This window comes from Tinamus guttatus, unplaced genomic scaffold (genome assembly GCF_059628265.1).
Source record: "Tinamus guttatus ecotype Peru unplaced genomic scaffold, ASM5962826v1 Tinamus_guttatus_pri_ptg001843l, whole genome shotgun sequence".
In the NCBI taxonomy this organism is placed as follows: domain Eukaryota; kingdom Metazoa; phylum Chordata; class Aves; order Tinamiformes; family Tinamidae; genus Tinamus; species Tinamus guttatus.
In genome coordinates, this window is record NW_028290377.1 from 1 (window position 1) to 13,598 (window position 13,598).

At 61.9% G+C, this 13,598-nt stretch overlaps 1 protein-coding gene across 1 annotated transcript; it reads left to right on the forward strand.

Annotated features, from left to right (window-relative positions):
* Positions 1-2,109: 2,109 nt before the first annotated feature.
* Positions 2,110-7,175, forward strand: LOC148590016 (ER lumen protein-retaining receptor 1-like). The gene is made up of 5 exons (XM_088539562.1): positions 2,110-2,200; positions 3,405-3,505; positions 4,564-4,722; positions 5,526-5,778; positions 7,141-7,175. The coding sequence occupies exons 1-5, from the start codon at positions 2,110-2,112 to the stop codon at positions 7,173-7,175; spliced, it is 639 nt and encodes a 212-aa protein (XP_088395688.1).
* Positions 7,176-13,598: the final 6,423 nt, after the last annotated feature.

A 13,598-nucleotide genomic window follows, 5' to 3' on the forward strand; every position in this document is an offset into this window, starting at 1 on the left:
GGTGCCAGGTGACAACACCGCGTCCTGCATCTGCTAGCGCCCCGGGTGACAACCCCATGTCCCCCCTCCCCGCCCTGCATGGGGCAACAGCCGCTGCCGATGGTACCGACCTGGACCGCGCTCCGCTCCGGGGGGCTCTGCTGCATCTTGGTGGGGACAGGGGGGACACGGAGGGGGGGGGACACAGGCGGACACAGGAGGGGACACAGACGGACGGATGTGGGGACAGGGGGACGGCAGGGGGACAATGGGGACACTAAGGGGACACCAGGGGACAGTGGAAAGGACAGGGGGAGCGGGGGGGTGAGGGGGACAAGGGGACACTGGGGACACAGGGGGGACACAGGGGGGACACGGGGGAGGATGGGGACAAGTGGGGGGGGTGAGGGGGGACAATGGGGGGGGACACGAGGGGACACCGGGGGGGGGGGGGGGGATGAGTTGACAGAATCCGGTCGCGGGCGGGTGACACCTGCGGGGGGGGGGGGGGGGACATTGAGGGGGGGGCCCGGACGCCTGGACCCCCCCCCATTTCGGTGCCACCCCCCCCCAATGTCCCCAAATGTCCCTCACGTGCCCCCACCCCCCCCCCCCCCCACTGGGGGACAACAGGGACCCCCCCGGTGTCCCCCCCCCCATTCCGATCCCGGGACCCCCCCGGTGCCCCCCCCCATTCCGATCCCAGGGACCCCCCCCCCGGCTGCTCCCCCCCCCCCATCCCCTCCCAATGTCCCCAATGTCCCCAGTGTCCCCCGCGCCCCCCCCGGGACCCCCCCCCCGGACCCCCCCCCCCCGTTTCTCCCATCGCTCCCCCCTTGTCCCCCCCCCCCGCTGCTCCCAGCCCCCCCCGCGCCCTGCAGCACCCGGCGCCGCTTGCAGAATATTAATGTGGTCGGACTGTGCGTGCGGCTGTAGCCGCTCCGGCTGTACCCGAGTCCGCCTGTACCCCGCTCTCTGCGGCTGTACGTGTGTGTGCGGCTGTGCCCGCGTGCGTGCGGTGGTACCCCGGGGTGTCCGAGGGAGGCTGTACCCCGGGGTGTCCGCGCGCGGGTGTAGCCGGCTGTGCGGCCGCTTGTTGCGGGTTGTGCCGCTGCGTCCCGGTGGCTCCGGGTGTCCGCGTGTCCGGGTGACACAGTGGCCCCGTGTCCCGGTGTCTCCTGCCGCCCCCGTGTCCCCGTGTCCCGGTGTCCCCGTGTCCCGGTGTCCCCGTGTCCCGGTGTTGGGTGTTCGCATTGTTGGGGTGTCGCGGTGTGTGGGTGTCTCCGTGTCCGGGTGTTCCCCGTGTCCGGGTGTCCCCTGTCCCCCGTGTCACTCACCCGGTCCCGCCGCAGCCGCCGCTGTCGCCGCCGCCGGCGCCCGGACGGCGCCGATGGCCCCGCCCACCCCGACAGGCCCCGCCCTCTCTTGCCAAGCCCCGCCCCCTGCTCTGCCCCCCGCCCCGCTCCGCTACCGAGACCCCCCCCCCCCGGTACCAGCACCGAGACCCCCCCCCCCCCAAAACACCGGGGACCCCCCCCGACAACGACCCCTCCCCCAGCTCCTGGCCCCGCCCCCCAGCACCGAGGCCCCGCCCCCCCGCACAGCCCCTCCTTGCGGGGGGGGGGGGCGACCCGGACGCCTGGGCCCTCTTGGGGGGGGGGGGGGGGGAGGTGGAGCCGCAACCCCCCCCCCCAATTATAGGGGTGGGGAGGGGGCGTGGCCTCGTGGCGGCAGCTACGTCACGTGAAGGGGGCGTGTCCTCCCCGCGAGGGGCTTTCCCGCGCTCCAAGGGGGCGTGTCCTCGTCCCGGGAGGGGGGGCGTGTCCTTGAGTCAGGGGGCGGGTCCTCAGGGCGGTGGGGGCACCCGCGTCACGGGGGGGGGGAGCGGCTTCCCGGGGGCGTGGCCTCGCCTCCAGGGGGCGGGTCCTCTCGCCAAGGGGCGTGTCCCCGTTCCGGGGGGCGTGTCCCCTTCCTAGGGGGCGTGTCCCCGTTCCGGGGGCGTGTCCCCGTTCCGGGGGGCGTGTCCCCGCTTCCAGGGGGCGGGTCCGCGGTCCGAGGGGGCGGGTCCGCGGTCCGAGGGGGCGTGTCCCCGCCCCGGTGGGCGTGTCCGCCGGTGGCCCCGCCCCCGCCATGGCGGCGCTGCGGCTGCTCGGGGACCTGTCGCACCTGGCGGCGCTGCTGGTTCTGCTGCGCAAGGTCTGCCGGGAGCGCTCGTGCGCAGGTACCGGGAGCGGGTGACAACAGCCGGGGAGGGGGGTGACAACACCCCGAGCGGCGACACCCCGAGCGGGGACACCCCGAATGGGAACCCGCTCCCCATTGCCCCGCCCCCAGCTCGTGCGCAGGTACCGGGAGCGGGTGACAACACCCGGGGAGGGGGGTGACAACACCCCGAGCGGCGACACCCCGACGGCGACACCCCGAGAGGCGACACCCCGAATGGGAACCCCCTCCCCATTGCCCCGCCCCCAGCCTCCCCCCTCGTGCGCGGGTACCGGGAGCGGGTGACAACACCCGGGGATGGGGAGGGGGGTGACAACACCCCGACGGCGACACCCCGAATGGGAACAACCCCCCCACCCCGGCTGGCTACATCCAGCTGGGGACACAGGGTGGGCGGGGGGGGGGGGGGGGGACAGGTTTGGGACAGGGGTGGCCGTGGGGCTCCTCCTGTGTCCCCCCATGTCCCCCCATGTCCCTCCATGTCCCTCCATGTCCCCACATGTCCCCCTATGTCCCTCCATGTCCCTATGTCCCTCCCTGACCCCCCATGTCCCCTCATGTCCCTCCATGTCCCCTATGTCCCCCCATGTCCCCATGTCCCTCCATGTCCTTCCATGTCCCTCCATGTCCCTATGTCCCTCCATGTCCCCTATGTCCCCTCCATGTTCCCCTATGTCCCCCCATGTCCCCATGTACCCCCATGTCCCTCCATGTCCTTCCATGTCCCATCCATGTCCCCTCATGTCCTCCCATGTCCCCCCACATCCCTCCATGTCCCTCCGTGTCCCTATGTCCCCCCATGTCCCCATGTCCCCCATGTCCCCATGTCCCCCATGTCCCCGTATGTCCCTCCATGTCCCTCCACGTCACTCCGTGTCCCTATGTCCCTCCATTGCCCCTCCATGTCCCCCCATGTCCCCAATGTTCCCCATGTCCCCCCCATGTCCCCATGTACCCCCATGTCCCTCCATGTCCCTCCACGTCCCCCCATGTCCCCCATGTCTATGTCCCCTCCATGTCCCTCCATGTCCCTCCGTGTCCCCCCCATGTCCCTCCATGTCCCATCCATGTCCCCCTATGTCCCCCCATCCCTCCATGTTCCCAATGTCCCTCCATGTCCCTCCACGTCCCCCCATGTCCCCATGTACCTCCATGTCCCCCCATGTCCCTCCATGTCCCCAATGTCCCCAATGTCCCCACAGGGATCTCTGGGAAGAGCCAGTTTCTCTTCGCTCTCGTTTTCACCTCGCGCTACCTCGACCTGTTCACCAACTACATCTCGCTGTACAACAGCGTCATGAAGGTACCGCCGCCGCGCCAACACCCTGACACCCCCCCGCAACACCCCGACAGTCCCCAACAACCCCCCGAACCGCGCTGCAACAACACCCTAAACTGCCCTGTGGCAACACCCCGCAAAACCCCATGACAACCGGCCCAACAACCCTGTGACACCCCCCAACAACCGCCTAACAACCCCACGGTGTCACTGCCGCTCCTGTCCCAGGGTGATGCTTCCATGTCCCAGTCCCCCATGTCCCCCATGTCCCCCCCATGTCCCTCCATGTCCCCCATGTCCCCCCATGTCCCCCCCATGTCCCCCATGTCCCCCCATGTCCCTCCACGCCCCCCATGTCCCTTTATGTCCCCCATGTCTCTCTATGTCCCCTCCATGTCCCTCCGTGTCCCCCATGTCCCCCATGTCCCCCCATGTCCCTCCATGTCCCTCCACGTCCCTCCGTGTCCCCCCCATGTCCCTCATGTCCCCCACGTCCCCCCATGTCCCCCCATGTCCCCCATGTCTCTCTATGTCCCCTCCATGTCCCTCCACATCCCCCCATGTCCTTCCATGTCCCCCCGTGTCCCTCCATGTCCCCCATGTCCCTCCATGTCCCCCTATGTCCCCTCTACGTCCCCCCATGTCCCCTCATGTCCCCCCATGTCCCCCATCTCCCTCCATGTCCCCCATGTCCCTCCATGTCTCTCCATGTCCTCCATGTCTCTCTATGTCCCCTCCATGTCCCTCCGTGTCCCCCCCATGTCCCTCCATGTCCCCCATGTCCCCCCATGTCCTCCATGTCTCTCTATGTCCCCTCCATGTCCCTCCATGTCCCCCCATGTCCCTCCATGTCCCCCCGTGTCCCTCCATGTCTCTCCATGTCCCCTCCGTGTCCCCCCCATGTCCCTCCATGTCCCCCATGTCCCCCCATGCCCCCCATCTCCCTCCATGTCCCTCCATGTCCTGCATGTCCCTCCATGTCCCCATGTCCCCCATGTCTCTCTCTGTCCCCCATGTCCCTCCATGTCTCTCTATGTCCCCTCCATGTCCCCCCATGTCCCCATTGTCCCCATTGTCCCCAGGTGCTCTACCTGGCCTGCTCCTACGTCACCCTCTGGTTGATCTTCGGCAAGTTCCGGGCCACCTACGAGGGCTCCTGTGACACCTTCCGCGTGGAGCTGCTGGTGGCCCCGGCCGCGCTGCTGGCCCTGCTCGTCAACCACGACTTCACCCCGCTCGAGGTGGGGACACCGGGGACACCCGGGGTGGGGACACGGGACGGGGGACGGGGGACTCGCTCGGGGCTCCTGGGACCTGGTTGTGGGGTCCTCGCGTGGTGGGGAGGGGACCCATCTTCATGTCCCACCTCGTGGTGGGTCCCCTTGCTCGTGGTGGGTCCCCATCCTCATGTCTCATCTTCTGGTGGGTCCCCATCCCCACGTCCCCTATCATGATGGATCCCCATCCTCATGTCTCATCTTCTGGTGGGTCCCCATCCTCATGTCCCACCTCCTGGTGACTCCCCAACCCAATGTCCCACCTCACAGTGACTCCCCATCCTTGTCCCCTTGCTCAAGGTGACTCCCCATCCCCATGTCCCACCTCCTAGTGACTCCTCATCCCAATGTCCCACCTCCTGGGGACTCCTCATCCCAATGTCCCACCTCACAGTGACTCCTCATCCTTGTCCCCTTGCTCAAGGTGACTCCCCATCCCCATGTCCCACCTCCTAGTGACTCCCCATCCCCACATCCCACCCCAGGGTGACTCCCCATCGCCATGTCCCACCTCCTAGTGACTCCCCATCCCCACATCCCACCCCAGGGTGACTCCCCATCCCCATGTCCCACCTCCTGGTGACTCCCCATCCCCACGTCCTATCTCATGGTGACTCCCCATCCCCACATCCTATCTCATGGTGACTCCTCATCCCAATGTCCCACCTCATGGTGACTCCCCATCCCCACGTCCCACCTCCTGGTGACTCCCCATCCCCACGTCCCATCTCGTGGTCGATCCCCATCCCCTCCTCCCGCTCCTGCAGATCCTCTGGACCTTCTCCATCTACCTGGAGGCCGTGGCCGTCCTGCCGCAGCTCTTCATGCTGAGCCGCACGGGCCGGGCCGACGCCATCACCAGCCACTACCTGGTGGCCCTGGGCCTCTACCGGGCCCTCTACGTGGCCCATTGGCTGTGGCGCTACGTGGCCGAGGGCTTCGTGGACCTGCTTGCCCTGCTCGCCGGCCTCGTGCAGACCATCCTCTACTGCGACTTCTTCTACCTCTACGGCGCCACCGGTGCCAGGGCCAAGGGGGGCGTCTGGGGGGCGTCTAGGAGGGTTGGGGTCTTCTCTGGGGTCTTTTGAGAGGTTTGGGGGTCTTCTATGGGGTGTACAAGGGTGTTATGGGTCTTCTATGGGGTCTCCAGTTGGGTGAGGGGTCATCTATGGGGTCTTCAAGAGAGTTATGGTCTTCTATGGGGTGTCCGAAGGTGTTATGGGTCTTCTATGGGGTCTCCAGTTGGATTAGGTGTCATCTATGGGGTCTTCAGGAGAGTTATGGGTCTTCTTTGGGGTGTCTGGGGGGCTAGGGGTCCTCTATGGGGGTCTTCAGGAGTGTTTTGAGTCTTCTATGGGGTGTACAAGGGTGTTATGGGTCTTCTATGGGGTCTCCAGTTGGGTTGGGGGTCTCCTCGGGGGTCGGGGGTCTTCTGTGGGGTCTTCAAGATCTTCTGTGGATCTTCTATGGGGTCTTCGGGGAGGGTTATGGGTGTCCAGAGGGGTTATGGGTCTTCTGTGGGGTCTCCAGTTGGGTGAGGGGTCATCTATGGGGTCTTCAAGAGAGTTATGGTCTTCTATGGGGTGTCCGAATGTGTTATGGGTCTTCTATGGGGTCTCCAGTTGGATTAGGTGTCATCTATGGGGTCTTCAGGAGAGTTATAGGTCTTCTTTGGGGTGTCTGGGGGGCTAGGGGTCTTCTATGGGGTCTTCAGGAGAGTTTTGGGTCTTCTGTGGGGTGTTTGGGGGGCTAGGGGTCTTCTATGCGGTCTTCAAGAGAGTTATGGTCTTCTATGGGGTGTCTGAAGGTGTTATGGGTCTTCTATGGGGTCTCCAGTTGGGTTAGAAGTCATCTATGGGGTCTTCAAGAGAGTTATGGTCTTCTATGGGGTGTCCAATGGGGTTATGGGTCTTCCATGGGGTATCCAGGTGGGTTGGGGTCTCCTGTGGGCTGTCTGAGGGCGTTATGGATCTTCTATGGGGTCTTCGGGGAGGGTTATGGGTGTCCAGAGGGGTTATGGGTCTTCTACGGGGTGTCCGGGGGGCTTATGGATCTCCATGGGGTGTCCTGGAGGGTTATGGGTCACCTATAGGATCTCCAGGGGGGTTATGGGTCACCTATGGGGTGTCCATGGGGGTTAGGGGTCACCTATGGGTGTTCTGGGGATTTCCATGGGGTCCTCATGGGGATTGGGGGTCCCTAGGGGGGGGTCTCTGTGTCCCCAGTGTCACTTGGGGTCCCTGGGGTCCTCTGGGTCCCCATTGGGGGGGTTATAGGTCCCCATGGGGGTCTCCTGGTCCCCAGTGTCATCATGGGTCCCCTGGGGACACCTGTGTCCCCAGAGGGGGTGACACCGGTGTCCCCTGTGTCCCCCCCCCGCAGTCCTCAAGGGCAAGAAGCTGAGTCTGCCCACGTAGGGACGAGGACGAGGACACGGGGACGAGGACACGGGGACGAGGACACGGGGACAGCGACGGGGACGAGGACACGGACATGGGGACGCACGGATGAGGACGAGGACCCGGCCACCGCGATGGGGACAAGGACACGGGGACATGGGGGCAGATGGGGACGTGGGGACAAGGAGACACCAAAGGCTCCGTCCAGGGTGTCCCCGTCCCCCACCAGGCACATTTTGGGTGTATTCCTCCCAATTTTGGTCCAATAAAGGCCCCCAAACTGAGGGTTTTTTCCTTAAAACCACCTGTGACGTCATTTTTTGTTGAGGGGGACACAAAAACCTTCAGGTTTCATTGAGCGCCCCCCTCCCCGGGGGCCGTTTTGGGGTGAAAAAGCTCCTTTTTGATTACTGTGTGATGTCACCACCGTGGGGACGGCGCTGCTGTCCCCGTCGCGATGATGTCACCGCCGGGATGATGTCACCGCTGTGATGACGTCACTGCTGTGGGATAGAGTCCCCTATATCCGCGCGCCAGAAATAGGGATTTGCAAGAGCAAAAATCACCACTCCTGCGGATCCCGTATATCCCTTATCCCCTAAATCCCTTATATCCCTTATCCCCTATATCCCTTATCCCCTATATCCCTTATCCCATGTATCCCTTATCCCATGTATCCCTTATCCCATGTATCCCCTATAGACCTTATCCCTTATATCCTCTATATCCCTTATATCCCTTATCCCCTATATCCCTTATCCCATAAATCCCTTATATCCCTTATCCCATGTATCCCCTATAGCCCTTATCCCCTATAGCCCTTATCCCATAAATCCCTTATATCCCTTATCCCCTATATCCCTTATCCCATGTATCCCCTATAGCCCTTATCCCCTATAGCCCCTATATCCCTTATCCCATAAATCCCTTATATCCCTTATCCCCTATATCCCTTATCCCATGTATCCCCTATAGCCCTTATCCCCTATAGCCCCTATATCCCTTATCCCATAAATCCCTTATATCCCTTATCCCCTATATCCCTTTATATCCCCTATAGCCCTTATCCCCTGTATCCCTTATCCCATATATCCCCTATAGCCCTTATCCCATGTATCCCTTATCCCATAAACCACTTATCCCCTATAGCCCTTATCCCATAAATCCCTTATCCCCTATATCCCCTATATCCCTTATCCCCTATATCTCTTATCCCCTATATCCCCTATATCCCGTATATCCCTTAAAATAAGCACCAACTATTCCTTCCCGGTTGTCTGACCAATATATTTAAAAAATAATAAAAAAAAGGATAGGTTCCTTCATTGTATAGGGTCGACCATTACATAGGGTCTACCATTGCATAGGGTTGACCATTGCATAGGGTCTCTCGTTACATAGGTTTGACCATTCTATAGGGTCTCTCATTGCATATTATCATTACATAGGGTCTCCTGTTGCATAGGGTGGACCATTCCATAGGGTCTCTCATTGCGTATTACATAAGGTCTCTCGTTGCATAGGGTTGCCCATTCCATAGGGTCCATCACTGCATAGGGCCTCTCGTTGCATAGGATTGACCATTCCATAGGGTCTAGTGTTGCATACGGTAGGTTTGATCATTGCAGAGGGTCTATCATTGCATAGGGTCTCCTGTTGCATAGGGTTGCCCATTCCTAGGGTTGCCCATTCTATAGGGTCCATCATTGCATAGATTTGCCCATTCCATAGGGTCTCCCGTTGCATAGGGCTGCCCATTCCATAGGGTCCATCGTTGCATAGGGTTGCCCATTCCATAGGGTCTCCCATTCCATAGGGTCCATCGTTGCATAGGGTTGCCCATTCCATAGGCTCTCCCATTCCATAGGGTCCATCGTTGCATAGGGCTGCCCATTCCATAGGGTCCATCACTGCATAGATTTGCCCATTCCATAGGCTCTCCCATTCCATAGGGTCCATCATTCCATAGGGTTGCCCATTCCATAGGGTCTCCCATTGCACAGTGTCCATTGTTGCATAGGGTTGCCCATTCCATAGGGTCCATCATTGCATAGGGTTGCCCATTGCATAGGGTTGCCCATTCCATAGGGTTGCCCATTCCATAGTGTCCATCATTCCATAGGGTTGCCCATTCCATAGGCTCTCCCATTCCATAGTGTCCATCATTCCATAGGGTTGCCCATTCCATAGGCTCTCCCATTCCATAGCGTCCATCATTCCATAGGGTTGCCCATTCCATAGGGTCCATCATTCCATAGGGCTGCCCATTCCATAGGGTCCATAGGGTCCATCATTCCATAGGGTTGCCCATTCCATAGGCTCTCCCATTCCATAGGGTCCATCATTCCATAGATTTGCCCATTCCATAGGGTCCATCATTCCATAGGGCTGCCCATTCCATAGGGTCCATAGGGTCCATCATTCCATAGGGCTGCCCATTCCATAGGCTCTCCCCATCCTTGGGGCCCCCGCGCGCCCTCTCCGCCCGCTCCCCCGTCACGTCCGCAGCAATTCCGCGGAAAAATCCGCTCCGCACGCGGGAACGGCGAAGACCACCTGGGCCATCCGCAGCAGCTCCGAGTGGCCGGCGGCGCCGCGGGCGCTTCCCAGGAATCGCGCCCACTTCCGGGCCGCTCCGAGCGCTCCGAAGTCGCTCCCGCAATCCCGCAGGAAGGCCCGGAGGTGGCAGAACTGGTCGAAGCACTTCCCGTCGTCCACTCGCGACGCCGCGGGATACCAGGAATTTGATGGATCCCTCTACGTCTTCCCATGCCGGCGGCATCCGGAGCTGCATCCAACGGAAGCAGGAAAGAGCCTCCGATGGCCCCGTTTGGGCCTCCAAATAGTCCCCGAAGGCCACGTAGAGGCCCCGCACGTCCCGGCAGAAGGAATCGGCCTCCGCGTCCCGACCCGCCGCCCGTTGCTCCTCCAGCATCTCCTTGACCCGCAGGGACATGAAGTTGTGGGCCCGGCGTTCCCGGACGCTCCGGCGGAGCGAGGCCAGGACGCCGAGCGCTTCCCACGGGGAATTGTCCTCCCGCGCCAACAGGCGGAGGTGGTGTCGAACAGGGCCACCTGCGAGGCCAGATGGTGTAGGAGGATCTCGGTGAATGGGTCCTCCAGGAAGCGCCGGATGACAACCGGCGGGCTCCGGAGCGCCAAAAAGAAGGATTTCAAGGCCGGGAATGCCTGGAGAAGCTTGGGAATGGCCGGGAGCAGCAGGAGCCAGGGGGTCCGGCCGTGCTGTTGCAAACGGCGGTATTCCCGCTTGGCGAATTCCAAGAAATCCCGCAGCGGCTCGGCGCACACGGAATAGGCGGATACGTAGGCGTAGATTTTCCAAAGGACGGATTGGATATCCACTTCCAAGGTGTCCGCTCCGTGCTGGAAGCAGTTGCTGAGGATGCGCGCGGGGCACTCGGAGGCCACGACGGCTCCTCGGAGCAGCTTCCGCAATCCGGGAACGTCGCATTCCGGCTCGCCCGGGAGCCGCCCAGCATGAGGTTGCGGCCGGCGCCGACCACAGGCGACGCATCTCCCGGCCAATCCGCGACGTTCCAGGATATCCCGCGCCGGCTCCGGGGCCAGCGTCCTCGTCTGGAGCCCGCCCCTTTTCCAGTCAAAATAGCGGATCCGCATGGGAAAAGGGGATCCGGAATCGCCAAGGGCCACCCCGTAGAAGGGGACGCCATCCAAGGGGTCTCCATAGGGAGCGTCCAACGGCGCCTCCGGCTTCACCGGGAAGGCGCCGGCGGGATCGGGACGGCAGCAATCCGGGAAGCCCCCGGAGCCTTCGGAAGCGGCGCCGGGAAGCTCGGCCGCCGCTCCGACGTTCCGCTTGTGCTTCCGGGATTGCACGTGCGCTTCCAAATCCAAGGAGCCCTTGTTGGCCACGGAGACGTAGGTGCCTTCCCGGCACACGAGGCACTCGGCTTCCCAGCGTTCCCGGCCCACGCGGAAACAGGGATACTTGGCCCGGAGCTCCTCCGTGAACTTGCACTTCCGCTTCGGCATGATCCGGGCGGGAACGCGCCTGGAAAACACCGGGAAAATCCGCTGTATCCCTCGAAACCTATGGGATAAGCACAAATGTCCCCCCATGGATGCGAATCCGATAGGGATAGGACCAAGTATTCCCGCACGGATGCGAATCCGATAGGGATGGGACCGGGATTTGCAGGATTTTAAGCAGGGAATCGGCACCGAAGGGATTCGGGATCCGTCGGGAGCGCCGAGGGATGGGGGAGGAAGCGGGAGCATCGGGAGGCTCCATTGGGAATAGGGGGAGCCGGGAAACCTGGGAAGTGGGAAAGGGAAAAATGGGGAGAAAAGGGAGAATGGGAAACCTCCAAAAAAGGGGGAAAAAAGAATGGAAAATCTCCCCAAAGAAAGGGGAAAAAAAGAATGGAAAATCTTCCAAAAGAAATGGAAAATCTCCCCAAAGACATGGAAAATCTCCCCAAAAGAATGGAAAATCTCCCCAAAAGAATGGAAAATCTCCCCCAAAGAAGGGAAAATCTCCCAAAAGAAGGGAAAATCTTCCAAAAGAAATGGAAAATCTCCCCAAAGAATGGAAAATCTCCCCAAAGAAATGGAAAATCTTCCCAAAAGAATGGAAAATCTTCCCAAAAGAATGGAAAATCTCCCCCCAAAGTATGGAAAATCTCCCCAAAAGAATGGAAAATCTCCCAAAATAATGGAAAATCTCCCCAAAGAAATGGAAAATCTCCCCAAAAGAATGGAAAATCTCCCCAAAGAAATGGAAAATCTCCCCCCAAAATAGGAAAATTTCCCCCCCAAAAATGGAAAATCTCCCTCCAAAATAGGAAAATCTCCCCCCAAAAATAGGAAAATCTCCCCCCCAAAATGGAAAATCTCCCCCCAAAATAGGAAAATCTCCCCGAAAAATAGGAAAATCTCCCCCAAAATGGAAAATCTCCCCAAAAATAGGAAAATCTCCTCCAAAATGGAAAATCTCCCCAAAAATAGGAAAAATTCCCAAAAAAAAGGCAGGAGGGAGGAGGGAAGAAGGGCGGGAGCGACGGGAGAGGAAGGGCGGAAACGGGGACAGGAAAAGCCCTGGAATGGGGGAGATTCCCGGTTCCGACCCGGGAAGTTCGACCCGCCGCGGGGGGGGGGGGATCGGAACCGAACCCGTGCGGTACCGGGAACGGAACCGAGCCGGTCCGGGACCGGAACCGAACCCGTGCGGCACCGGGTACCGGAACCGAACCGGTCCGGGATCGGAACCGAACCCGTGCGGCACCGGAACCGACACCGAGCCGGTCCGGGATCGGAACCGAACCCGTGGGGTACCCGGCACCGAACCGAGCCGGTCCGGGAGCGGAACCGAACCCGTGCGGCACCGGCACCGAACCGAGCCGGTCCGGGATCGGAACCGAACCCATGCGGCACCGGGTACCGGAACCGACCCGGTCCGGGAGCGGAACCGAACCCGTGCCAAACCGGGTACCGGAACCGGAGCGACCCCCTGCAGCGCCGGGCATCGGAACCGAACCGAACCCGTGCGGCACCGGGCACCGGAACCGACCCGAACCGACCGGAACCGACCTCGTGTAGCGTCAGGCACCGGAACCGACCCGAACCGAACGGAAAAGAACGGAACCGATCGGAACTAACCTCGTGCAGTGTCAGACACCGGAACCGACCCGAACCGATCGGAACCGACCGGCCCCAGCCCCGTCCAAGCCCCGTCCCATCCCCCACTCCCCGCCCGCCCCCGCCGGGGCCCCACGTGGGGAAGGCGGCGCCCAAGCCCCGCCCCTCGCCACGCCATTGGTCCGTCGCGCTGTCGCTCCGGCCTCGGCTCCGCCCCAGGGCCTGCTCTGGCGGCGATTGGCTGCTCCCGCTGTCACTCCTGCTTGGTGGCGGCCTGCCCGTAGCCCCGCCCCTGCCGCGCGTCCCGCGTTGCCATTGGACGGCTCTGCTGTCACTCCTGGCTTGGGGGCGGGGCAGAGCGTCCCTTTAAGGGGCGGGATTATCCGTGATTGGCAGAGCGAGAGGCCAATGGGACGAGCGGGGAGGAGGCGCCCCGTGTTAGGCGGCCCGTACGGCGGCCGAGACGGGCCAAGAGAGGGGGATTGCGAAGGTGATGGGGTAAAGGGGAGGGGGCAAAGGGGAGGGGGTGCAAAGGGGGTATTAAAGGGGGTGCAAATGGGGGTGCAAAGGGGAGGGGGGTGCAAAGGGGGTATTAATGGGGGTACAAAGGGGGGTGCAAAGGGGTGCAAAGGGGGGTGCAAAGGGGAGGGGGTGCAAAGGGGGTATTAAAGGGGGGTGCAAAGAGAGGGGGTATTAAAGGGGGTGCAAAGGGGGGTGCAAAGGGGGGTATTAAAGGGGGTGCAAAGGGGGGGGTGCAAAGGGGGTATTAATGGGGGTGCAAAGGGGAGGGGGTGCAAAGGGGGTATTAAAGGGGGGCAAAGG